The sequence below is a fragment of the Mirounga leonina genome, unplaced genomic scaffold (assembly GCF_011800145.1).
Source record: "Mirounga leonina isolate KUSES-001 unplaced genomic scaffold, KU_Mleo_1.0 Mir_174, whole genome shotgun sequence".
Taxonomy (NCBI): domain Eukaryota; kingdom Metazoa; phylum Chordata; class Mammalia; order Carnivora; family Phocidae; genus Mirounga; species Mirounga leonina.
In genome coordinates, this window is record NW_023270451.1 from 68878764 (window position 1) to 68904944 (window position 26181).

The following is a 26181-nucleotide window of genomic DNA, read 5'->3' on the forward strand; positions in this document are numbered from 1 at the left end:
CTTCTCCCTCTCCCACTCCCCCTGCTTGTGTTCCCTCTCTCGCTGTGTCTCTCTCTGTCAAATAAATAAATAAAATCTTAAAAAAAAAATAAATGTAAAAAAGACAATTCAGTGAAAACTCTTGCTCTATCGTACCTTGTGGTCCCCAAACCTATTATTATTTATTATTGGCCCTTTCCAGAAAGATTTTGCCGTCCCTTGACAGGGAAAGTGTCTGGGTCACATTCCCTTTCTTCCATGTGGTCAGGACTTCATAAGCTCCATATATAGATGTATGTACGTATAGGCGGCTCTCCAGTCCCAGGGGCTGGTCCTGGTTAGCTGCACCCCTTGGCCTGCAGACACCCTTCCTCCAAAGAGTAAGAAGTGGCTTCTTGGGTGGTGGCGGCCAACCCTCCGCGTTGCTGGGGACAGGCTCTTGGGCTATGGTCTTGGGCACCTCACAGTGGTCATTAGCTGGGTTCTGGTGGCCAGGCCCTCAGCCACAGGGTGGTGAGAACTATGGGCTGGGAGCCAGAGCATGTCACCATGCAAACCCTTGGCCCTGTAGAGACTAGGTGGAAGCAGGCAGGAGCTCAGAGTTCCCCTGGTGGGTGGCTGGACCAGTGGGGAAGAGAGTGGGTATAGTGCAGTTGGGAGGAGGCCAGCTGGGTGCCCAGCTGAAGGCAGCCATGTAGCAGAGGATGGCCAAAGAAGCTGTCACCAACGGCTTGGCCTAGGTTTGGGGATGGACACCAGTCCGGGAGGTGGGGAAGGCAAGACCCTGGTATTGGAAAGCTGCCCTTAAGGATGACACCAAGTGAGGTCTCTGGCTGTGGGTCCAGTAACTTAAAATGGGAGCAGAACAGAGCAAAGGTTTGGGAGGCAGGGGTGAAGGCCTAGGAGGCAGGCTCCCCAAGCTCCCCAATCTCCCCAAACTTTGGGCAGTCATTGGAATGAGGGAATCAGCAAATCGATCAATAGGTAGGTAGGTCGTGGGCAGTGATCTGGGCTGTATGCGGGGATCCTGGGTCACATGGGTGAAGATGACACAGCCCCAGCCCACAGGGGGATTGTTTGATGGTTAGACTGATGCTTGCAAACAAGCAGAATCTACAGTGTGTGATGGGGGAGGGAGGCACAAGGCATGATCAGCTAAATTGAAGATATGGTCGGTTGGCTATGGCTTCCCCTGGGGGGTGGCCGCAGTGTGGGATTTTGAACGATAAAGTGGATTTGGAAACTCCAGAGCAGCATTAACCACCTTTTGGTGGGTTATTGTTTTCTTGGATTTTCTTTTTTTTTTTTTTTAAAGATTTTATTTATTTATTTGAGAGAGAGAGAATGAGAGAGAGCACATGAGAGGGGGGAGGGTCAGAGGGAGAAGCAGACTCCCTGCCGAGCAGGGAGCCCGATGCGGGACTCGATCCAGGGACTCCAGGATCATGACCTGAGCCAAAGGCAGTCGCTTAACCAACTGAGCCACCCAGGCACCCATTTTCTTGGAATTTCATTACTCCCTGTCTGGCATATTTCTGGAAGGTGGGATAAGCCTGTTTTTTGTTAATTAAATCACATTTTGAGTGTCGTGGGGGGAGCTGGCTATGTTAAGAAACTATGGTAGGGTCGCTTGGGTGGCTCAGTTGGTTAAGCAGCTGCCTTCGGCTCAGGTCATGATCCTGGAGTCCCGGGATCGAGTCCCGCATCGAGTTCCGCATCGGGCTCCCTGCTCGGCGGGGAGTCTGCTTCTCCCTCTGACCCTCCTCCCTCTCATGCTCTCTGTCTCTCATTCTCTCTGTCTCAAATAAATAAAAAAAAAAAAAAAAGAAAAAGAAACTATGGTAAATCCTCTTGTTAATCGAAGAATCCTTTTGTAATGTGAATGATGACACTCTTGTTTCTCTGTGTTTTAAAATTACATTTGATATATTTATTTCCATTAAACACCCAAAGGGGACTTTTGGAAATCAAACATAATTTAGTTTGGGGGTTTATTTGTAAATATTGGAGCACCTCATGCCGTCTCTGGAGACCCTCAGTGAGGTCCCCAAACAAAGTGGGAATTAATACCTTTAATGAAGAGGGATTCAGGGCAAGCATCAGATTTCCTGCAACCTCCACGCCTGCTTTGGCTAGTTCACTCCTTCGGATCTTTACCTAACTCAGCTCAAATCGCACCTTTTTTGTGGGGTAACATAGGCATCACGTTAAATTGACCACTTTGTCATTTTTAAGTGTACAGTTCAGCAACATCAAGTATGTTCACATTGTTGTGCGACCCTCAGTTCTGTCCCCCTCCAGAATTTCTTCATCTTCCTCAACAAAACTGTCCCAGTGAAACATTAATTCCTTGGTTGCCCCCACCAGCCCCTGGAAACCAGCCTTCTGTTTTCTGTCTCTGTGCATTTGACTGCTCTAGGTATCAAATGCTGCCATTTATTTGTTTCTTTCTTTATTCATTCATTCATTCATTTAGAAAGGACGATGGGGGAGGGGCCAAGGGAAAGGGAGAGCGAGAATCTCAAGCAGGCTCCCCTCCCAGCACGGGGCTCGATCTCATGACCCTGAGATCATGACTTGAGCCGAAATCAAAAGTCGGATGCTTAACTGACTGAGCCACCCAGGCTCCCTAAACTTCACTTTTATTTTAACCGGTTATATAGTGCAGTGTTTAAAGAGTCAAATAGTTTTATAAGACTTGTTATAAAAAGCAGCCAAGTCCTCGTTCCTCCTTCCCATGTCTTGTTCTCCAGCGACAACCATATTGAATTCTTTTAGCCTTGACGTTCACATCCATAAACCTAGGGAAGGTGTTTCTATTGCTACTTTTTGATTTTCCTGTTTTAGGCATTTTCTATTGATTTCTCACTATGAAAAATAAGAATTTAGCTTTCCCATAATTCCTTTGAAATGTGTTTTATTGTGAAGTATATCATACATACGAGAGTCTTCCATAGCCTGCTAAAAATAAAATACTATTATTTGTTCAGCTGAAGAACAAGACCGGACACTGTTAGAAGCCTGCATGTGCCCCTCATTGTGCTCCCTTCTCTTTTCCAGATGAAAGCACTAATCTGTGCTAATAATTTCCTTCCTTTTCCTTATAATTATCCTGTGTGTACATATTCCTAAACAATCTATTGTTGAGTGTTACCTGTTTGTGAATATAATATAAATGGAGACATATGGTATGTTCTGATTTTGCTCCTTTCACTCAGCTTTATGGTTCTGAGGTTTGTCCACTGAATGCATGCAGCTACAGCTGGTTCATTTTTCTCTACTCTGTTGTGTTCGGTATGAATACAACTATACCTCCATTTGTTCGGTCTTGTCCATATAGCTGGTGCCCCTGAGCAAGAGTTTCTCCAGGCCGCATAGGTGGGAGTGGAATTGTCAGGGCATAGGGCATGTGGTACCTTTTCAAGTTCACTAGGTAACAACGGTTGGTGGTAATCTCACCAATTTAAACTTCCACCAGGAGTGGTTGACAGAGATCACTTGTGAGTGCTCTTCTATGAAATGGCCTTGCATATGTTTTACTCCTTAAAAAAAATTAATGTACAGATGTTCTTTATATATCATGGTTATCAGTAGTTTACTGGTTTTATGTATTGTAAATATATCTTCTCAGTTTGAAGTCAGCTTTCTTTTTTTTTTTAAGATTTTATTTATTTATTTGACAGAAAGAGAGAGAGAACACAAGCAGGGGGAGCAGCAGTGGGAGAGGGAGAAGCAAGCTCCCCGCTGAGCAGGGAGCCTGACATGGGGCTGGATCCCAGGACCCTGGGATCATGACCTGAGCTGAAGGCTGACGCTTAACTGACTGAGCCACCCAGGCGTCCCTGAAGTTGGCTTTCTATTCTCTGTCAAGGATCTTAAGAACAGAAGTTCTTAAAATTTAATTTAGTTTTGTTGATTTTATCCATCTTGCCCTTTATGGGAATCTTTATGTTCTTTTTTTCCTTATGTCTTATTTACCCAAATTATTCCCCATCCCAACTTCAGAAAATATTCTCTATATTGTCTTCCAAATGTGTTACAGTTTTGCCTTATACATGTGAGCATTTTAATCTACCTGGAATTGATTTTTATGTGTGGTGCAATAGGGATTTAATTCCATTTTTTCCATCTACATCTACAATCATCCCAGAAACATATATTGAATAGTCCGTCTATTTCACAGTGATCTGCTATGCCAAGTCTGCAAAAAAGGAAGTTTCCAAATATGCTTGGGTTTGTTTCTGCGCTCTATTTATCTGTGCCAATATACTACAGTGTCTTAATTACTATAGCTTTATAATACGTTTTAATGTGTCATGTAGAAAGTCCTCCCACTTTGTTTTCAGGATTATCTCGACTCTTAGGATTGTGTTTGTTTGTGTTTTTTCGTATATACTTTTATCAGCTCGTGAAGTTTTGTGGGAACTGTTGTGCTTTTGACTGCAATTACTTTGCATCTCTAGATCTATTTGGGATAGTTGAAGAATAAGTACATGAAGATAAACTGCAGAACATCCAAGACAAGAAGATCTTCAAAGCAACCAGGGATAAGAAAAGATCACCTGCTAAAGAACAGTGACTAGACTAATCAATTACATTTTAACAGTAAAAATGGAAGCCAGAAGACTGTGGGAGATGTTTCCAATGTGCTGAGAGTAAAACAATAATCAACCTGGAATGGATACCCAGTTAAACTATTTTAAGAATGAAAGCAAAATAGAGGTGCCTGGGTGGTGTGGTAGGTTAAATGTCCTGCTCTTGGTTTTGGCTCAGGTCATGATCTCAGGGTCATGAGATCGAGTGAGCCCCACTTTGGGTTTTGCACTCAGCACAGAGTCTGCTTGAGATTCTCTCTCCCTCTCCCTACCCCTCCCACTTGTGCTCTCTCCCTGCCTCCCACCAAATAAATAAATAAATCTTAAAAAAAAAAAAAAAGAATGAGGGATGCCTGGGTGGCTCAGTCGGTTAAGCATCTGCCTTTGGCTCAGGTCATGATCCCAGGGTCCTGGGATTGAGCCCCACATCAGGCTCCTTGTTCATCGGGGAGTCTGCTTCTCCCTATGTCTGCCGCTCCCCCTGCTTGTGCTCTCTCTGACAAATTAAATAAATAAATAAATAAATAAATAAAACGAAAGCAAAATAAAACTTTCAAACAAATAAAAACAGAGAACATCACTAAAGGAAAGTTTCAAAAGATCTACTTCGAGCAGAAGGAAAATGACCCTAGATACTAGGTATATTCTCCTAGGAGGAAGATCAGGAACTGGGCTTGAGAGAACTCTTCCAGGGGAAAATCTGTTTACCGTTGAGGTGTCTGGCTTTTACTCCTTTTTGAGATCTTTAGATTCTTACTCTCATGCCAACTCAGTGATACCTTTTAAAAGTTATTGAAAATATGTTATCCAGCATTTTAGTTGTTTCACGTGGGCAGGAGGACTGTTTGGGGATCTAAACCCCCCACCTGCAGGAGATAAAAGTCCTCCAACAGAACTTCTTTCAGAATACTCTGTCTCCTCAGTCAGTATGGAGTCCATGGTACCTCTCCTCATGGCATACTGTGGCACACACACCAGCTATATTTTTACAATTATTTGCATGCTCTTTAAATTAATTGTCTACTTACCCCATTAGAAATCTAAGGGCCAGGTCTGTTATTGCTCTCTGTTTTATTCCCACACCTTGGCAAGTGCCTGGCACATAGCAGATATTCAGTAGACATTTATTGAGTAAATGATTAGATGAATAATTAATTTTGAGTGAGAAGCCAATATTAGGTATTAAGTCAAGCAGAGCTGTGTGTTTCTGCTTCTAGTCCAGCCATTGGAGGCAACTGCTGTAGGGCTGGTGAATTCCCACAAAACTATGCTGTGTAATGTGATAGCCATTAGCTGCATGTGGCTATTTAAATTATTGAAATTAATTAAAATTAAATAAAATAAGAAATTCAATTCCTTAGTCACACTGGCCACCTTTCAAGTGGCTAGTGGCTATCCCATTGGACAGTGCAGACATAGAACATTTCCATTATCATAGAAAGTTCTATTGGAAGGGCTGCCATAGAGTTCTCAAGAATTCTGAAGTGCCCTTCTCTCTTTCTCTCTCTTTCTCTTTTGCTCTTGCTCTCGCTCGATCTTTCTTTCTCTCTCCCTCTCTCCCCACCCCTAAACCAAAAAGACAGGGATAGTTGTCTTATTATTAGTGACTTAAATGATGCTTTTGAACAAGAAGATGCTGGGTACTTTTGGTGACTAGCACCATCCCACGTTTTTTTCTTTTAAATTCCTGAGCTATTGTTTACTAGTACGCTCTTTTATTCCTATGTCTACTAAAGCTGAATGTTACTTGGGTGGAAAGCCTAATTGCTTTCTTTTCTAGGTCCTTAAACCCTTTGCTAATGTTTCTGTCTGAGAGTTCCCAAAGCCAGGGTTCTAGGAGAGTTTGGCATGTCTGAACAGCTGAACCACGAAATAATGGAGTAGGTCCGGCGGGGTGTGGGAGCAGGGCATTCTGTCAATAAAAGAGCTCCCCTCTCTGCACACATGGCCAGTTAATTGGCCATTCTGGGAAAGGATGGATGGGGAGGGGGGCTTCTGAGAATCGCCGGTGACAGTTAAGTGGCCTTTTGTTGACGTCCTCTGCTGAACAACTTTGTTGGATTTAGTCTCTGCTTTTCCTCGGCCTCCTGTGGATTTTCTGTTAGATTCATTTACCATTCAGGCATCATCTTTCACTCTCTCCTTCCAATATGACTGCTTTGTGTGCTGGCCTCGGCTTTATTCCCGCTCTTCCCAGACCATAAAGGGGGCTGTGTGGGGCTTCGGCAGGACCGAGAAATTGACTCTGCTGTCTGTCGAGAACCATAATGCTCGCAGTGACCTTGGTGTCTAGCAGACAATGCACCACCTGCACCAGCCTACCGGCGACCGGCTGAAGATAGAGGAAAGGGCGGCTTCCCCGAATTCCTTCTCATGCTATGTGTCTCTTTCCTTGGTTCCCCTCTCCGTTCCCTTCTGTCCCCCTTCTGCCTGCTGCAACTCACGTCCTGACCTAAGACGCAGCTGTGACTAAGCGTTAATGCTCTTGAAATAATAATATGTTCTATTTTGCAGGCTTGGCCAAGCCAGTTCACCCAAGTTGTCTCATCTAATACCCCCCCAAACCCCTGTGAGGTAGGGAGGGGAGGTATTATTAACCCTATTTTCCTGAGGAGTAAACTGAGATTTAGAGAGATTAGGGCAGTTGCCCTCAGTCTTTTAGACAGGAAGTGAGCAGGAGGCCTCTGTCTCTAAACCCAGCGTTCTTTCCGTGGCGTCCACACCCTTATGTGTGAGGAGGACGTGGCCCAGGGGAAGTGTGAGTGGATGGGGAGGGAGAAGGAGAGCAAAAGGAAAACGTTCCATGAAGAGGGAGGAAAGGAGTGATTTCCTTGGGCCTCTAACTGTTCTCATCTTTCTGCGGAGATGGAGGATTTGATGTTCACCAGAGGCTGGCCCAGCAAACCTCCAGGGAGGAAAGAAAGCCAAGAGCCTTGTCTTCTCTTTCCCCCTTTCCTCTTCCCAGGAGGGGATTTGCCTGGCAGTGGGGAGGGGTAGCCCTAGCTCTCCCCAGGCCCTGCGCGTGGGAGTCACATGCTGGGTCTCCCCCGAGAGAACCTAACGCCTGTTCTCAGGCCGGGCCTGCCGGCCTTTAGGTGCCGCGTGGTCTGGAGGCCTCGGCCATGCCTGCCCACGAGGAAGGCCCCTGAAGCTCGCCTGAAGGAAGAAGCATGCAGGGCGCCCCTGGAGGAGGCGTGGGCCCTGGCCCATCCCCTGTGGACAGGTGGACGCTCCTGGTCTTCAGCTTTATTCTGGCAGCAGCTTTGGGCCAAATGAATTTCACAGGGTGAGTGGCTGTTCCACCGTGTGGGGGGTGGTGGCTGTGGAGAGCTTGGGGACCAGGTGTGTGTGTGGGGGGGGCAGCGAGGGGAGGTGGCTATCCTACTGGGACCTGGCCAAAGTGGAGGGATTTGGGCCCTCAGTTCCATTCAGGTCCATAATCTCCCATGCCCATGCTCAAGGGCAGGACAAGCAGCTGTGTTATTGTCCCTCCCCACGTGAGTTCTTAATTGTGGCCCATGGGGAAGCTTTCAGGGCTCCACGAATCCCCTGATTCTTGATTATATGTAAAATTATTGGCCTATCTACTTTTTTTCCTGGGGGGAAGGTTTATAACTTTCCTCTGATTCTTAAAGAAGTTAGTAACCGCCAGAAGACTATGTCTCCTTGCCCTAGGGATGCAGTATTGTCCTCCTGTGAATAACAAGAAGCCCTAGTGTCTCACACCAGGCCCTCTAGGGACCTGTTTCTCAGCCTCCCAAAGATCATGCAAGGTGACTACATGGTATGTCCATAGTGGTGATCAGAGAGGGGGTTAGTGAGGGCCTTCATCCTCCCTGATATCTGAGCCAGCCAAGGAGGGAGCCGGCGCCATCCCAGGCAGCAGACCCCGGAGGTCACAGCTCCTCCAGCAGGATGGGAAGGGGCTCAGCTTCCTCCCAAAAGGTAGCGTGAGGCTGATCTCCCCTTCTGTGTCCTCAAGCTCTTGAGAGAAGGCCTGAGAAGGCCCAGGGTTTGACAGACCACGGCCCCGGGTCCTTGTATGAAGAGCACTTGGGGCCACAGTTGGTCTCCCCTGTCCCCTGGATCTATGCCTTTCTCCCCTTCATTCCTTTTGTTCTCCAGCCCTCCTCCATTCCCCGCAGTTCCTTTCCCGTACTTCCTCCCCCGTCTTGGCGCTGGGTTCATCAGGAGCTCTGCCAGGCTTTCTTTAGTCCCTTAGGTGGTCTGTCCTCAGGCTGGAGCGGCCCCTATCCCAGGCTGAAGGACTGTGTGCTTCCCGGAGCTACGCGTCCTTCTGCTCAGGGTCCTCTGGCCTCCCAGCCTTCCCACCAGGTGCCCTTGGCCTGGTGTCTTCTCATTCCACCTCCTCCAAGCAGCCCAGCCTTCCAGGAAGCCCTCTCCGCAGCTCCCTCTGCCCTCCCTGTGTCTTTCCAGAGACCAGGTTCTTCGAGTTCTGGCTAAAAATGAGAAGCAGCTTTCAGTTCTCAGGGATCTGGAGGGCCTGAAGCCCCAGAAGGTGAGGACTCCTCAGAGCTGAGGAACACGTGGTGCACTCTCTTATAGTGACTTGCACTGTATGTAAAATTATTGGCATATCTACTTTTTTTCCTGGGGGGAAGGTTTATAACTTTGGCCCCCTCGCCTGCTCCCCCCACCCCAAGCCTGCCCGCCAGACAGCTCTGCCAAAGAGCACAGCACTGTGGAAAATCACATGCGGCTCCTCTTCAGGAAGGGTTGGGAACACTCGCCCAGAAGGTTGGGTGGCCCTTCTTGGCTTTCTCCTCTGTCCTAGATGGGGGGCTGTTGAGCAGACCCCGTCAGGGGCCACTTCGCAAGTGACTGGGATGTCCCAAAGCCACACGGGAGGCACATAGGTCCCTGGGTGGGACGCCATGCCGAGTGCAGCCTGGACACATCTGTTTCCCAACTGAAATGGCTTAGCTTGGCAAACCTGTGTTTTATTTGGGTTCGTCCCTGTCAGGCTGAGGATTTGTTTCCAAGAACATTGTCCTCTGCAAGTATTCCACGATGGAAAACATTTTCTTCAACTGTTAGAATAGAAGGGTATTGTTGGAGGGCCGTTGAAACAACCAGATATTTCTGGAGGTGGCCCGCAGCCCTTGTCCCTATTTGTTTGAGTACCCCTCTCTCCCAAGACGCACAACACTTTATAACAGTTCTCTCCGTTTTACAAACTGGGAAATTTGGATGACATGGGAATCCAGATTGGGTGCCTCCCACCTCTCCGGGGCTTGGGGGCAGTGATGCCTCCCTCTTCTGACCAGGGTTCTTGTCCATGTTCATGTCCCATATGATGAGCTGTCTCACTTTTAGCAACTGTGTAGGGCTCTTGGGGTCCAGGTGAAGTTGCAGTGTGTGGGGGAGGCTGAGAGATGAAGGTGCTTGGAATTATGGAGGGGAGCTCAGCTCGGGGATTTGGTTTGTTTGCCCCTGTCTTTCTGCTTGGCCTTAGGGTTTTCATTTTGGAACTGGGGCCCTTTTAACCGTGTAAGAGAAGATGATCACCTGGCTCCCTAAGGTGCCTAGAGGATGGTGAGTAAGGACACGTGATAAATGGGTCTATTTTCCTTTCCTTTGTGACCAAGGTGGACTTCTGGCGTAGCCCAGCCCGGCCCAGCCTCCCTGTGGATATGAGAGTTCCTTTCTCGGAACTGAAAGACATCAAAGCTTACCTGGAGTCTCACGGCCTTGCTTACAGCATCATGATAAAGGACATCCAGGTGAGGTCCTGCCCCAGGGCTGCGGCTAGGGGCCCCCTTTCCCCATGCCTTTCTGGTTTGGGCCCAACACGGAGGAAAACAAGCCAGGGCTAACAGTGGACATCTTGTTTCTAGAGTTCCATCTGCATTCTTGTGAAGTGGCTGTGGAAGGAATGAAAGCTCACACTTCTCAGAGAATATTTAAATCTAGGACAGAGTCCCCAGGGGGAGGGTCTCCTGGTGTGGTAATGGCGGCCACTTGTGGGCGAGTCCTCTTGGGGAGGGATTCGCAGCTCACGACGGCCAAGGAGGAGAGCCAGGAGGAGGGGAGCAGGAGGAGGTAGCTCAGGTCTTCCTAGGCACGAGGAGAAGGCAGCTCTGGATGCCTCCCTTGGCTTTTCCGACTGTCCCTCCTGTCCTTACGGTGTCTCAGCCATCCAGTACCAGAGAGTTCCTTCACTCCAGAGAAGTGGCAAGAGGTGAAAGAAACCTAACTGTGGGCCCTCTGTGGTTTCCCTCCCAACACCAGGACCGCAGTGCTCTCAGTCCTGGGCACCTCTCCCAGGCAGGACGCTCCCAGGGCAATAGCTTTGGGAGAGGTGGCTGCAGACCCGCCCTCGGGTAGGGCAGAGGGACCCTCCCTCCCGGCCATGCCAAGCTCCCCACCCCCGCTGGTCAGCGCACCTTACAGTGTCTTTTCTGAACGTCATGACATTTTATTTCCACTGTTCTGTCTTCACGGATGTCCCAGGGAGCCTCCTTCCTACAGCAGTTCTTGGGGGCACCACGTGCTGGTTAGGCCTCTCTGGCCGCACCCCTTTGCAGATGCTGTTGGGGGCCTGTAGAGTCGTAGCCACCTAGATTCCTCCCCAGCCACACTGTGATACAGCTCATCTCTGAGGGCTGGGAGTATGGGAACCCAGTCTCCCGGCTGCACGCACTTGACACCACATGCCAGGGGATAAACGCATTAGGAACGTCCCTTTCCCAGGCGACCACAGGGCTGGGCCACTTAGGTCCATTCAAAGACCTTTATCCCTCATCAGGCACATGTGTTTGCTGCTCAGCGTGGAGGGGTGGGCTCTTTCTCTAATTAATCCCCCACAAACCAAAATGGGGAACTCCCGCAGACGAGACAGGGTGCCACATCAAAAGAAATAGCACTCACGGGCGCCTGGGTGGCTCAGTTGGTTAAGCCACTGCCTTTGGCTCAGGTCATGATCCTGGAGTCCCGGGATCGAGTCCCGGGATCGAGTTCCGCATCAGGCTCCCTGCTCAGCAAGGAGCCTGCTTCTCCCTCTAACCCTCCCCCCTCTCATGTACTCTCTCTCTCTCTCATTCTCGCTCTCTCAAATAAATAAATAAATCTTAAAAAAAAAAAAAGGGAAAAAAAAAAAAAAAAGAAATAGCACTCACTTCTCATCTTTAGCCCAAGCCTGAATTTTGAAGTTTGCGTTTCCCTGCTTTCTGCCGCGCCCTGGAAACCCCGCAGCATTTGGCAAACAGATATGAAGAGGTCTCTCAAAATTTTCTGTTGATTTCTGCACATCGGGAATGGCCCCAGAGGCACCTCTGAGCCTGCCCACTGGTTCCTTTGGGGCTGTCGTCCCCATTCTCCTCAGCCTGTCCTCTCCTGTCATCCTGGGCCTGGAATCCCTCGGGGAGGGGGGGATGGGAGGGGGATAATGCTTTTTACTCCCTTTTAGTAAGATGCCCTGGACTCTCAGCCCTCACCCAGCCAGGCAGGATTTTCACCAACAACTCCCTCTGTCTGCACTGCATCAAGCTCTGATGGTCATACTTAAGATCCCATTGTGGATTAGAGGGAGCAGGGGGCCCCTGGGGGAGGCTGCTGTGTTGAGTTGATTTGTGGTGATGAGGGGGAGAGTGTCCAGGAGGAGAAAAGCTCAGAGGTGCTAACAGGAGGGGAAGGCTTTGCACCACTCAGGTTGTTGGCCTCCAGCCTTATGTTTCAGTTATTGATGCACAGGCCGCATTTCTTCCGAATCTTCCGAACCTTCTCAGCCGCGGTGTTTGGCATAGTGTCTCTTGCACGGTGGGCCCTCAACTGTCGCAGCAATTACTCTATTGGCAGGTTCAGAAAGAGCATGCCCAGACAGAGACCTTGCTATTATGTTGGTCTTTGTCTCCAGAGCCCCCTCTCCTGAGCCCCTCAAGGTCCAGGATCAGGCCCCTGTCTGTCTTTATACCCTAGCACCTACGAGAGCACCTGCCACTCGGTTGGGGCTTAATAAATTTTAGCTGAATTAATGGATGCGGGGGAAGGAAAGAAGTGGAGGTGTGTTTGCTGGACACCACCAGGCTGAGAGGGAGAGGGAAAAACCTTGGTGCAGGCTTTTACTTTGGCCAGAGGCCCTGGAGATTTTTGAGGAAGGGAAGTGCCCCCCCCCCGCCCCCCAGCTGTGATCAGGGGGCTGTGAGAGGTAGAAGAGGTGGATGCATTCATTCCACCCACTGGTGCAGAGATACCTACTGTGTGCGAGGTGCAGGAAATACAAAGATAAGAACTCTGGTCCTGTATCCAGGGGCGCCGGTGTCATGGGGGTGGGGAGTGGAGGGGAGTAAATTAGTGATTACAATGGAGTGGATGAGTGTGCTGATGGAGTGCAGCAGGTTGCTATGGGAGCGAGGACACGCGGCTCTCAGAAGGCAGTAATTACGGTGCGGCTGAAGAGCAGGCGAGGGGGGGACCGGGAGGGGAAGGGGGCCCCCGATTGGCGATGAGGCCCGACCAGATCACAAAGGGCATCCTCTGCTGGGTGATGAGGTCGAGATTTTATCCCAAAAATCGTGGGGGAGCCATCGGAGGGCTCTGACATGATCAGATTTGCATTTAAGAAAAATCCCTCTGACAGTGACAATGTTGAGTTGGGGACAGGAGCAGGGAGAGACTGACAGGAAGGAGGGTGCTGAGGAAATTGCAGTGGGCCAGGCAAGAAATTATCTGATTCCGAGTGAGCTCTATTTGCATTTAATTTTTCTTCACCTCCCCCTTTTTTTCAGCCCTTTGGTTTTGGTGTAGTTTTTTTTTTTTCTCTCTCTAGGATGAGTCACCATGGAAAAGCTTCACTTGAGCAATCAGCTCTGTGGATTTTAATGGCTTTTTTCTGATTACAAAATTAATAAATATTCATGTTAGATAATTTGGAAAATAGGGGAAAGCACAAAGGAGAAAACAAAAACCACCCGTGCTCTGAGCATCTAGAGCAAAACACAGTTTAGGGTATTGCCAATCCCCCCCCAACACCGGATCATTCTCATTAGCATACAAATATAGAGTTATTTCTTCCGCCCTAAAAAAAATCTACTCTTGATCCCTTCCCTCCACCTCCAGCTATCTATCACCCCATTTCTCTGCTTCCCCATACAGCAAAACTCCTGGAAATATGGGCTATACTTGCCATCTCCATCCCTCTCTTTGGGCAGACCGTCCACCCCTCATGTCACCAAAACTGTGTCATCACCCACAGCTCCTAGGTCCACCTCAGTGGTCAACTTTGAGTGCCCTTTGTTCTTTCACCTTTCAGCACAACTGGTCACACTCTCCTCTTTTGAAACATGTCCTGTCTTGGCTTCCAGGACACTGCCCTCTCTTGTCTTACCCATCTTACTGGCTGCTCCTTTTCATGTTGTTTTCCTGTTTCCCAGCTCTGTCCTTTGACCTCTCTTCTATCCCTTCATCCAGGGTCATGGTGTTGAATACCTTCAGCCCCCTGAATATTCCCATACTTAGAGCTCCAGCCTGACTCCTACATTCAACCTGAACCCTAGACTCCTATATCCCACCACCTCCTCCGCATTACCACCTGCATGCTTAGCTAATGGGCATCTCAGACTTTACTGTTCCAAACTGAGTGCCACCCCTGCCCAACCCGCTCCTCCACAGCCTTCTCCGTCTCAGGAAATGGCAACGCCAATCCTTCTGGTCACTCAGACAAGAAGCCTGGAGTCATCCTTAACTCCTTTCTCATATCCCACATTCAGTTCGTCAGCAAATCCCATCAGCTCTCCCTTTAAAATGTATCTGACCCATCTAAAACTAATGATGTAATGTATGGGGATTAACATAACAATAAAAAATTTAAAAAAATGTATCTGACCATTCTATGCTGCCACCCCAGGCCAGTGCACCATCAGCCCCACCCCTGGATTATTCCAGGAGTTTTCTACTGCTCTTCCCAACTCCACCCTTGCCTCCTTGTTGCCCAGTCTCAAACCAGCATTCAGAGGGGTCCTTTAAAATTATTAGTATTACATATTATATTCAATGATGTCACTTCTCTGCCTAAAACCCTTAATGACGTCCCAACTCAGAGTAAAAGCCAAAGTCCTTAAAATGGCTACAAGGCGCCACATGATCTATGCCCCACTCCCACATCACCGACTGCTCCCCCTTGCTCACTCTGCTCCAGGCACCTGGACCTCCTTAATGTTCCTTGAACTTACCTGACCCGTTCCTGGCTCAGAGCCCTTGACTAGATTCATACCTCAGGGCCCTTTGCCCTTCCTGGTCCTTACGACTGGAATGCTGTTTCTGCAGGTATCTGCATGACCTATTCCCTCACTGCTTTCAAAACCTTATTCACAGGTCACCTTTTCACCTTGTTTTAAGTAGTACCCTTCTCCTACATTCCCCAATTCCCTCCCTCCTTCCACTGCCTCACTTTTCTCCTTGGCACTTACCACCTTCTAATATCCTATCTAATTTATGTAATTATGCTGCTTATTGTCTGTCTCCCCTGCCAGACTGTAAGCTCCAGGAAGGCAGGCAGTTTTGTTTCCTCGGCTGCCATATCTTTAGTACCCAGTGTGTGCTCAACAAACACCTGTTCCCTGAAAAGAAGACATAAAAAGTGGCCATGACGGTGGCTGGGGTGGGGTTGGGCAGCAGCTCTTAAAAGGGGAGGAGGCCAGGCACGGATGAGCAGGAGAAGGCAAGGGGGGAAAGCAGCAGTCATGGGCAAGGGCCTGAGGGAGAGGCAGCGGGCAGGGAGAGAAGGCCTGGCCCTTCTCTTGGTCCTGGAAGGCGGGCCTTTGCTGACTGACCCTTAATGGGGGCCATCTGCCATCCAAGTCCTCCAGATACCACTTCTCTCTGGAGGACTCCAGAGTTCCTGGTCATGCCTGGTAATGACTGTTCCACCACAGAGTCTGGGAGTCGCCCCCCAGAACGACTATTGCCCCGCCTTCTTCCTCCTGCTCCTCATAGCTGAGTGTTAGGCAACGGTTCAAGCACTTTACACCTATTAACCCTTCTAATCCTCACGAGAACGCTCCAAAGAATGTTCTCAAGCGTGTGATAACATGACCCCCGCTTTATGAAGGCACACAGAGATTAATACTTTGGTAAACCGAGGCACAGAGAGATGAGCGACTTGCCCGTCCGTGATGGCGTCAGGATTCAACCTGACACAATCTGGCTACAGGCCCTGTACTCTCTCTGCTCTTGTGCCATCTGCGGCCTCAGCAGTTGCCCTTGTTGTTGGCGTGGGTGGATTTAACTTTGCCTTTTGGGCAGTGGGGCCACCACTCAGCCTTGAGCTCGGAGGGGGTCCATTCGGAGAACCCCAGATCTGTAGCCACCGCCATGGAGGCACGGACTGCGGTTGCGGCCCGCCTTGAAGTGGCCTGCAAGAGAAGGGCAGGGGCATATGAGGAGAGGGGGCTGCCACTGTCACAGTGGGGGGTGGCTGCGGGGTGGGGGTCGGGGGTGAGACGCTCCCCGTCCGCTGTTACCCGGAGCCGCGTCCATTTTGCGTCTGTGGTTGGAGTTCAGCCGCCGAGTGCCGGTTCCCTTCAGGCGTCAACCTCACCTTTCCGGGGCCTCCCTCGGCCTCCTGCCCCCCTCCGTCCTGGAGGTGCTGTTCTCTGCTCAGTGTTCCCATCCTTCCTTACCCCTGTCGTAAATTAATTCACACCAAGGTATTACTTTCCTTGTCAGGTTATGGCTTCCAGGGAGGCAAATGGCTTACTTGTGAGCTGTTTCTTTTTCTCTCTGAGAAGCCTGCCAGGGCTGTAATTAGGCTTCCCTGAGCCCGTGGCAAGACTGCATTCTTAGTTCTCCCGTCTCCTTCCCTGGGCCCTGTGAAGGGAGCAAACATCTGTGTAGTTTTCAGGCCAGGGTACATTAGTGTTCTTGGAACTGGGGCCCAGCTGTGAGGGCTGAGCATTCCCCATCTGTAAGCGGGTCTTGTCTCCATTCACAAGGCTGTGAGGGTGTTTGGAAAGTTATTTGCAGTTCGGTGCTGATTTCCCATTTGCCCCCAAGCTGTTCTGTGGAGCAAAGAACAGCCTCGTGGGAGCTGTGTCCCTGTGGGCATCCCTGGGGGTCTGTGGGAAGAGCTGGGTCCTCTGGTCCTGTCTTCCCAATTTCGCCTCCCTGTCTTCCACCCTCGCACTGCCTCAGGCCCTCCACCGGTTCCCTAGGCATTCGGGTGTGCGGACCCTTCTCTCCTGTGGGGCCAGAGGGGGACTTCCGGGTGCACCAACCCAGCCTGCTTGCTCCCCTGCAGCCGCTCTCCAGAGCTGGTCACGCCCGGCCCAGAGTGACATCAGGGCACGCATTGGTCATGGTGGGCTGCTGAGATTTCCGTTGGGTTCCTGGGAGAAGACAAGTCCCTTTTGTTAGAGCTTCCCAGGGTGGTGCCTGGTTAACCAGATCAAGGCTCGTCCAGCCTTCCCTCACTCCACCAGTAATCCCAGCTTTGCCCAAGGAGGAATGTGCCCAGCCCAGCCAGTTTGGCCAGAAGACATTGCAGTCACCATTGCCTAACATGCAGTCGGTGCTCAAAAAGAAAAGAAAATGAGGTCCAGGCATTGCTCTCCAGTCCTACTTTTAAATTTGCGAATTTGAGGGTTGTGAGCAAGCTGACTGGGGTGGGGTGGGGGGGACGGCAGGTGGTCACTGGGCGGTGGCCTCGTCTGCAGCAGGGATGGTGGAGGCCAGAGTCCATGGCTGCTCCTTTGTTTTAGCCACTAGGGGTTTTTATTTTTGTTTTAGTATTATTTATTCATTTAGAAGATCATATGTATTTTAGTATAAGCATGTTGCCAAAATGTAAAAATAGAGAAAATTTAAAAATGGCTTAAAATCATAATCTTTCTATTCTAACAGGCATTGTTTACATTTTGGTATTTTTTGACATTTTAGTGTCATGTTTTCCTGTGCTCGGGGTATTGCTTTTTTCATTATTTTAAAACACCTCTTAATTGCAAGAGTGGTATGATGGACTTTTTATCTGTTGTTAACATTTTACACATTTGCTTTTGCTTGCTCTCTCTGTAAACACACACACACACACACACAGAGATAAGCATACAGTTGACCCTTGAACAACATAGGTTTAAACTGTGTGGGAATACATGAATTTTTTTTTATATAAATACAGTACAATACTGTAAATGTATTTTCTCTTCCTTATGATTTCTGTTTTTAAAAAGGTTTTATTTCTTTATTTTGAGAGAGAGAGAACACAACTGGAGGCAGAGGGAGAGAGAGAATCTTAAGCAGACTCCACCCTGAACATGGAGCCCAATACCGGGCTTGGTCTCATGACCCCAGGGTCATGACCTGAGCCAAAATCAAAAGTTGGATGCTTTTTTTTTTCTTTTAACTTATTTATTTGACAGAGACACAGCGAGAGAGGGAACACAGCAGGGGGAGTGGGAGAAGGAGAAGCAGGCTTCCCACTGAGCAGAGAGCCCGATGCGGGGCTCGATCCCAGGACCCTGGGATCATGACCTGAGCCGAAGGCAGACGCTTAACAGCTGAGCCACCCAGGCGCCCCCCAAAGAGTCGGATGCTTAATGGACTTAGCTACCCAGGAACCCTCCTTGTGATTTTTTCTTTTTTTTTTTTTTTAAGATTTTATTTATTTATTTGACAGAGAGAGGGAGAGAGCAAGTACAAGCAGGGGGAGAGGCAGAGGGAGGGGAGAAGCAGGCTCCCCTCAGAGCAAGGAGCCCAATGTGGGACTTGATATCAGGACCCTGGGATCATGACCTGAGCCGAAGGCAGGGGCTAAACTGACTGAGCCACCCAGGCACCCTCCTTATGATTTTCTTAATAACATTTTCTTTTCTCTAGCTTGTTTTATTGTAAGAATACAGTATATAATACATATAACATACAAAATAATGTGTTAATCATCTGTTTATGTTACTGGTAAGGTTTCTGGTTAACAGAAGGCTATTAGTAGTTAAGTTTTTGGGGAGTCAAAAGTTATGTGTGGATTTTCAACTGTGTGGGGGTCGGTGCCCCTAATCCTCTCATTGTTCAAGGGTCAACTCTATATTCCTGTAGATATGTTTATCTATGTGTGTGCATATATATGTCTATCATGCATATTATAAATAACATATGTGTTTATTATTCTTATTAGCCTTAGGGTTTTGATAGCTAGCCAGCCTTAAGGAACCCAAGGCTAGGAATAGGGTATCTGGGTTCTTACCTCACCTCTGCCCCTTATTGGCTTTGCCACTGAGTCCCTTCACCTCTCCAATCTGCTTTATCTCTAAAACACGAATACTTAATTCCTACCCTGTCATTTGGTCATCTGACCGGATCAACTGAGATAATGAGGATAGGGATGCCTGGTAAACTAAAAGGATGCTTTGGCCTGAAGCAAGGCATCACCAAGACTTACTGGGTCGCAGAGCTCAAACCGGGGTGACTCTGGGGGGAGGTCTTCAGCCTTCACAGCTGAGAGGCCCAGGCACTTGCCATGCTGCAAGTCAGCGCAGAATCCTGGGGTGTCTCTGTCCAATATAAGGGTATGAGCTTGGGGTGAAGGGCACCTGCCCACCTCACTGAGTCCCAAGCTGGGAAAAGTGTCCCAGAACGATGTAGGAGGGCAATCCAATCCAAGTACGTGCCTTCCCTGTGGTCAGTGGGAAGGAGCACGCGGGGACTGAGTACCAACTCCAAATGATACCCAAGCACATTGCTTTTGGCTCACCTATACTCATGTTTGAGAGGCAGTTGAGAAGGTGAGTAAAAGACCATTGGCACATTAATCCCATAATTATTTGGCCCCGCTTAGTCCACAGCTGGCTTTCCAGATGGCCTGGACATCACTTGTTAGGCTACTTCCTGTGGGTAGAGTGGCTGTTGTGGGTCAGGGGAGCCCTCTGCTCCTCCAGGAGTACATGGTTCAGCTTGGGCCTTGACTCAGCAGTGTTCCTGGAGGACCAGTAGATCATGAGCACTTTTCTAAAACACTTTCATATCCATGATTACATTTATCCTATGATATGGGCAAGGCAGGTTCTCACTGTCCCAATGTTCATGCTGATGAAACTGAGGCCAAGGCCTCACAGCAAGTTGGCGGCAGACTTGGAACACAGCTCTCCGGACTCCTCACCCTGTGCTCACTTGGGAAATGGCGGCACGAATGCTGGCTTGCCAAGCAGTCACCTAGCAACCGGCGTCTCCTTCCGTTGTGCAGCTCACACTCACGGTGGCTCGCTCTCCTGTGTTGGTGCTGTCTTTGTGCCCAGCCAGCTGAGGCAGGGCTCAGGGAAGGCGGGCCTGGCCCCGTCCTCCCCTTCCCTAGCAGTGTGTGCCCTTGTCTCCTAGGTGCTGCTGGATGAGGAGAGAGAAGCCATGGCAAAGTCCCGCCGGCTGGAGCGCAGCACCAGTAGCTTCAGCTACTCCTCTTACCACACCCTGGAGGAGGTAGGTCTGCCCAGTCAAGCTCTGGGCTCTGTTGTCCCTTTGGGCTCCCTGGGTCTCCAGACTCGGGCAGAGATTGATAAAAGACTGAGGTCTGTGGGAGAGTGTGAGCCGACACTGGGGGAGTGCAGAGCAGACACTGGGTGAAAGCCTGTCAGAAAGAGTCAGCTTCCAAGAAGTCCAGAAGTGAGGACTCAGAGAGAACTGTGGCTCAACAGTGCCGCCTGGGGCAGGTACAGGACAGAGTAATGGGCCTGCTAGGCAGGACGCTGAGGTAGGGACACGTCACTGGCAGGTGGTGTCGTCTCCATAGCCAACACTGGGGCTGGGGTTTCAGGGGTCTCGACCTCTCCACAAGCATTTCTGGTGTCAAGGGGCCCCAGCTGTGGGTGCCAGGGTGTAGCAGGAGCAGGAAGCCAGGCACGTTGGAGAGCCACTTGGTAGAGTAGAACAGAGTTGCCTCGGTTGGAGGAAATGCTTGATCACAGTGACAGCCAGCTAGGGCAGGCTTGACCAGCTGTGACTTGTTTATAAAGAACACAGAGACACCCAGTCCAGAAAGAAACTCAAGGCTCAGGTCCCATTCTTTTTCTTTTTTTTTTTTAATTAAGATTTTATTTATTTGAGAGAGAGAATGAGAGAGAGCACATGAGAAGGGGGACGGTCAGAGGGAGAAACAGACTCCGATGCGGGACTCGATCCTGGAACTCCAGGATCATGACCTGAGCCGAAGGCAGTTGCTTAACCAATTGAGCCACCCAGGCGCCCTGAGGTCCCATTTTCATGTAAAGGATGTGGTGATTTTGGTATTGTCCACTCTATGATTGTCATCATTACTCTCCCTGTTTCACAAGGCCTGTAATAGAAGATCCATTTTTTTTCCATATATTTGGTAATTCAGTTATATACATTGATAGAGGAAGGGAAGGGATTAATATGGTCTGTCAGTGTGTATTGGTAGATCATGAGCACTTTTCTAAAACACTTTCATATCCATGATTACATTCAGAGGGCTTAGAATCTAAAAGGGCCGAGAAGACCGTAACAGCACTGCAGGGTCTGTGGGGTCTGTCAGATGGACTCAGTGGGCCAAGCGAATGGAAGCGAGAGAAACTTCCACCCCGCGAGAGCCTTGCAGGCTGACCCTGGGGACTGAGTGGGTGATCATGCGCGAAGGCTTAGCTCTGGGTGTGGTGAGTGGCCTTCGAATCCAGGCCGACCGCAGCTCATTGCCTTGGGCCTGGTGGGTGTCTTTGATTTGGGCAGTTCTCCATCTGGGTTCTTTTAGATCCTCAAGGGAAGTGGGAAAGCATTCAGCAGGGCGGAATGGGGGAGGGAGAATATCCGGGGAGACCCTGGGGTTTGCCCCTCCCTGCCTAAGTGCCCATCTGATAGATGTCATTCCTTGCAGATATATAGCTGGATGGACAACTTTGTAACTGAGTATTCAGATATTGTCTCAAAAATTCGGATTGGCCACAGCTTTGAAAATCGGTCCATTCTTGTCCTGAAGGTAAGAGCTGGTGGTGTTGACCACTAGACTCTACAGTGAGAGCTTCCGGCATGAGGTTGAACTCATGTGGGGTCATGGCTGGGTGGGAGTTGTAGGGACATAGAAGATGTATATCCTCCTGCCCCGAGGTGACCCACAGCTCTGGGGTTGTGGTGTTCAGGGCCCCACCCTTGTAGGTATGGGCAGGCGACCGTGCGATGACCTGGCATATCCTCAGTCAGGAAGTAGGTGGGAGGTTTGCAAAGGAGATGGAACTGCAGGGTGGCGGTCATGTCACGCTGGTCTTGGGATGTGAATGTGGGGGAGCCGGCTTTCTCCCTATTCCCTTGGTTGCTTCATCTGTTGAATGGGAAGAGAGGTAAATAGAGGCCTCATTTCCAAATGACTGAGGTCATCTGGCTCAGGCAGCCCCTCAGATAGGCCTGAGTCTGTGGGGAGACCTCCCAGCCCTTCCCAGTGGCCGCTGGAAACAGAGTTTGAGCAAAGTTGGCAGCCGTAATGCCCTTGGTCATGAGCGGAGGCAGGATAGGTAGGAGTGTGAAGCCCCCCCACCACCCCCGCCGAAAACAATTCTTAGCATGTGCCCTAAAGGGCACTTAGGAGGTTGGACCCCATAGGGCCCCTGACACCCAGCTCTCAGAGCAGACGAGCACTGTTGCCCTCAACCCTGCCCTGGGGGACTCTTCCAAAGGGCCAAGTGTCCTCCTCTCCCTTGGGATGTGACCTCCTCTATCCCTGCCTTGATTTCCCCCGGGGGCTGTGCGTGTTCTCCCTTTAATGTTGTCTGAGACCTTACTACACAAAGTGTGGTCCTGGCACCTGCAGCAGCATCCCCAGGAGCTTGGCAGAAATGCCCAACCCTGGACCCCTCCCTACACCTGCTGACAGAGAGTCTGCATGGTAGTGAGATCCTGGGGGATTCATGTGCCCTTTAAAGTTTGAGAAACACTAGTCGAAGGAAGCTCTGTGCTTCTGGCTGGATCACTTGGCTCCCCACGTGCACGTGCCCCACTGCGTCCCAGGGCCCCCACACTTCGTGGACTCGCACAAGTACCTGCGCATTCAGTCCCCCTCCTGGGCCCAGAGCGCCACCCCAGGCGCTGCGGAGACCTCTGGGGCCTGCTCCTGGGAGCCTAGGGACAGCCCTGCAGCTGTCTCAGTTCAAACTTGTTTGGGACCTTGTGCTTTTACCCAGTTCAGCACTGGAGGTTCTCAGCGCCGGGCCATCTGGATTGACACTGGAATCCACTCCCGGGAGTGGATCACCCACGCCACTGGCATCTGGACTGCCAAGAAGGTCAGCACAGACGATGGGGGTGGGGCAGGGGTGGGGACTACTTGACTATTTCGGGGTGTCTCCAGTTGAAAATTTATACTGGGTTTGTTTAAACGCAGGGGCTCCCTCCCCTCCTGTCCTTTGGAACAGTTGCCGTGAGCTCTGCCCTTCTTAGCACAGCGCCCACACCCAGCCTCTGCCTCCTGGTTGTTTAAAATCCAAGCTTTTCATTCTGCACAAAGAATGTATCTGACGGCTTGATGGCCACCCCTGCCTGCAGCCACTGGCTGTGCAAATGCCCTGACCCACCTTAGAGCAGAGCCCGGCAGCGCCTCCCATCCCTCCCAACCCTCCCCCGGCCCCACTCTGCCCTCCCTTGCAGATTGTCAGTGAATATGGCAAAGACAGCACCCTGACAAACATACTGAACGCCATGGACATCTTCATGGAGATCGTCACCAACCCTGATGGCTTTGCATTTACCCACAGCATGGTGAGGGCATTTGGGAGGGAGGGAGAGGGGTAAGGGTCAGGGTCACCTCTGCGGAGGGAGGGGGGGGCACGGATGCAGGAAAGGTCGCTGCAGCTTTGGGAAGCTGAGCTGAGGTTCCCTGGGGGCTGGCGGGTGGCTCGGGTCAGCTATGGCTCTTGCCCTTCCACCCCTGTCCTGCTACCCCGGAAGGCCACTGCCGGCAGCCTGCGCCTGTCCTCGGGCCTCTCCCCACATCCTGGCTTTAGCCACAAGGTGATCTGCCGTCCTGGCCCATCCTCATGCCAGCCGCAGCCTGCCCTAGAGATCCTTCCTTTTGCCACTCTCTGTCCCGCCAGACCCGCCTTCCTAGGCCGGGATGTCAGAGGCTCCCACCCCCGGGGAAGGGGTGAATGTCACCTGCCCTGGGCTTTTTCAGAACCGCCTGTGGCGGAAGAACAAGTCCACCAGACCTGGAATCTTCTGCATTGGCGTGGATCTTAACAGGAACTGGAAGTCAGGCTTTGGAGGTATGGCAGTCTGCTGGACTTGGGGGCAGGGCGGGAGGAGGACTTGGTCCTTGGCACGTCTCCCACACAGTCAGGTTATGTGGACGCATACCTCGGGAAACGGGGTAGTTAGCTAATGCCAGTGAGTCATGGCCGGGGACCGGCAAGCACATGCCTGGGATTGGCTGTGCGATACGGGGAGAGGCTGCGCATGCGTGGTCAGCATATGCATATGTGCGGGCTCCGTGGGAAACACGGGAACACGCTACTTGCACGGGGAGCGGACTGCGGGGGCCAAATCCTAAACATGGGAGGGGAAGGTACAGATAGTCTTTGGGTTGTACCTTCAAGAGACACAAGATGGGCTTGCTGGTTGCTCAAAACTCAGTTTTTATGCCCCCCCCCCCCCCCCAAATCGCTCTAGCCCTTGAGGGAGCCCACCAAAAGAAAATGCCTCCAAACTCATTTCCTGAGAGCCAGGACCTGAAATTTGCCCTTTGGGGAGGCCAGAACAATAGTTTTAATATAGAATAAGCCACTTTCTTATCATCAACTCTGACTTGAGCCTGATTTTTATTTTTTGACTTAGTTGCTTTGTAATCCTGGGCTGATGGGCTGGTGCATGTCTGCAGGGTCATACTGTTCTAGGCAGAGGTGGGCAGCTTCCTCCCAAGTTCCTTGGTGTTATTCCGGATTATCTCCCTTACCATACCAGGAGAATAGGGACTAGATGGGGAAACTGAGGCCTCCAGAAAACCTAGAGACCATTATGTGGATCCTGGGAATGCAGCAATTTGTTGGGTGGGATGCTAGGTCTAGCCAGGACAGGTTGCATGGGCCCAGCCTTCAGGCTCCAGATGTGGCACCCACTATACTGGGGTGGGGTGGGGTGGGGGGTCGGAGTTTGGCTCCAAGGAGACAGTGTCATTGCTATTGAAAAGCAGATCCACAGATGGGAGGCCAAACCAATGAGATAGAACATTCTAGATCTTCCCATCACTTTGAAAATCTGGCTTCTTTCAGTTGGTTCTCATTGAAAAAATCAGCATCTGAAGCATCCAGAGCAAGGCTCTCAGCCCATGGTGTGTGTGTGGGGGGGTTGTCTGAGAATCTGGTGCTGTGTGTGTAGCTGCTTGTGTAAGGGAACACAACCATGTAAAAATGGGTGTTTTCACCTCCAAATGACCAGACACTTGCCCCGAGTGGGCATCCATGTGGGCCCTTCGGAACCGGCTGAAGCGAGTGCCCACGGACCCCAAGATAAACTGGCTAGCAGAAAGACAAATCATCTCTTAAGGAAAATAACTTTTGTGTGTTTCCCCACAGGGGGCAGGAGGGGGGAGGAATCAGTATATACACAATATAAAAAAAATGTATGGGGAAAAAAAAAGCCCAGAGGGGACAAAAAACTCCCATAATCCCACTACCCAAAGATTACTGCTTTTAATAATTTACCATGTCCTTCCAGAGATTTCCCTTTGCTACAAATTACAGTTTCAGAGAAGGAAAAATAAATAGCTAATGAATCCATTCGCAGGTGCTTGTGACACAGGCAGGCTCAGCGGACTTGGCCTGTGAACGTCAGAGAGAGGCAGGCAGCTAATTCCCATTTGGTCCGGGGAAGATTAGTTTATGCTGCTTAGCTCAAACCAGAACTAATGGTCTGAAGTGTTTCTCCATATTTGGGCAAAGCCACCTGGTCGTTGGCAGGGGAACCGCTTTCCCTGCGTGGGCTGCAAACGCAGACAAAGCTCTCAGCCTCCCCCGCTCTGCTCATCTGTTGCTGTTTGTCATTCATCAAGTGGAGCAGGTGCAGAAGCTCCCGGCAGACACAACAAACAGGGCCACTGTCCAGCCTGTGGGGCTGCTCCTCACCCTCGCTTCCTGCAGACACATCCCCTTCTAGCCCGGGTCCCTACCCCAGGCGGGACCCAGCAGACCAAGGGGGGACGCACTCCCCGGTGACAGAACCGCCTCTGGGCCTGCCTGCGGACAGAAATAGCGTGTGCCTGGGTTGGTGACTCAGGCGGGAAGATTTTGTTGATGGTTTTATCATTGCCTTAATTTAATTGCTGCATAATGAGTCATCTGTAGACCATCCCTCCCACTCATGCTGCCCTCACCTGCACTCCCCGGAGAGCACTGGTTTGCTCCAAGCCTAGCGCAGCATCTCAACTAGTCCCTGGGCCAGCCCCCCAGCCCTCCAGCCAGCGCACTGCCCTGAGGGTCTAGGGGAGCACTCTGGCATCCTCAGGAGGCTTCAGAAGTTGGGGTGACCCCTGACCTTGGCCTCAGGCTTGTTTGCAGTCATTTCAGGGAGGAATGAGAGGAGGAACTGGGATGGCTCTTTCCAAATGTGTTCCTAACCCACAAATCTTGACCAGCCCACAGCCCAGCCCTCCATGACATGGCCCTTGGGGAAG

The 26181-nt window shown here is 50.4% G+C and overlaps 1 protein-coding gene across 1 annotated transcript; it reads left to right on the forward strand.

The window, feature by feature from the left end:
- The first annotated feature begins 7744 nt into the window (after positions 1-7744).
- CPA5 (carboxypeptidase A5) lies at positions 7745-24481 on the forward strand. Its single transcript, XM_035020306.1, has 9 exons — positions 7745-7860; positions 9012-9093; positions 10184-10318; positions 19896-19994; positions 21403-21504; positions 22700-22801; positions 23163-23273; positions 23689-23779; positions 24474-24481. The coding sequence occupies exons 1-9, from the start codon at positions 7745-7747 to the stop codon at positions 24479-24481; spliced, it is 846 nt and encodes a 281-aa protein (XP_034876197.1).
- The last annotated feature ends 1700 nt before the right edge of the window (positions 24482-26181 follow it).

Bases quoted from the DNA above. Each gene is read 5' to 3' on its own strand.
- CPA5 (XM_035020306.1), top strand. From the start codon at position 7,745: ATGCAGGGCGCCCCTGGAGGAGGCGTGGGCCCTGGCCCATCCCCTGTG. The intron at 10,319-19,895 runs GTGAGGTCCTGC...CTTGTCTCCTAG, and splicing joins TCATGATAAAGGACATCCAG to GTGCTGCTGGATGAGGAGAG. The intron at 23,274-23,688 runs GTGAGGGCATTT...GGGCTTTTTCAG, and splicing joins TTGCATTTACCCACAGCATG to AACCGCCTGTGGCGGAAGAA.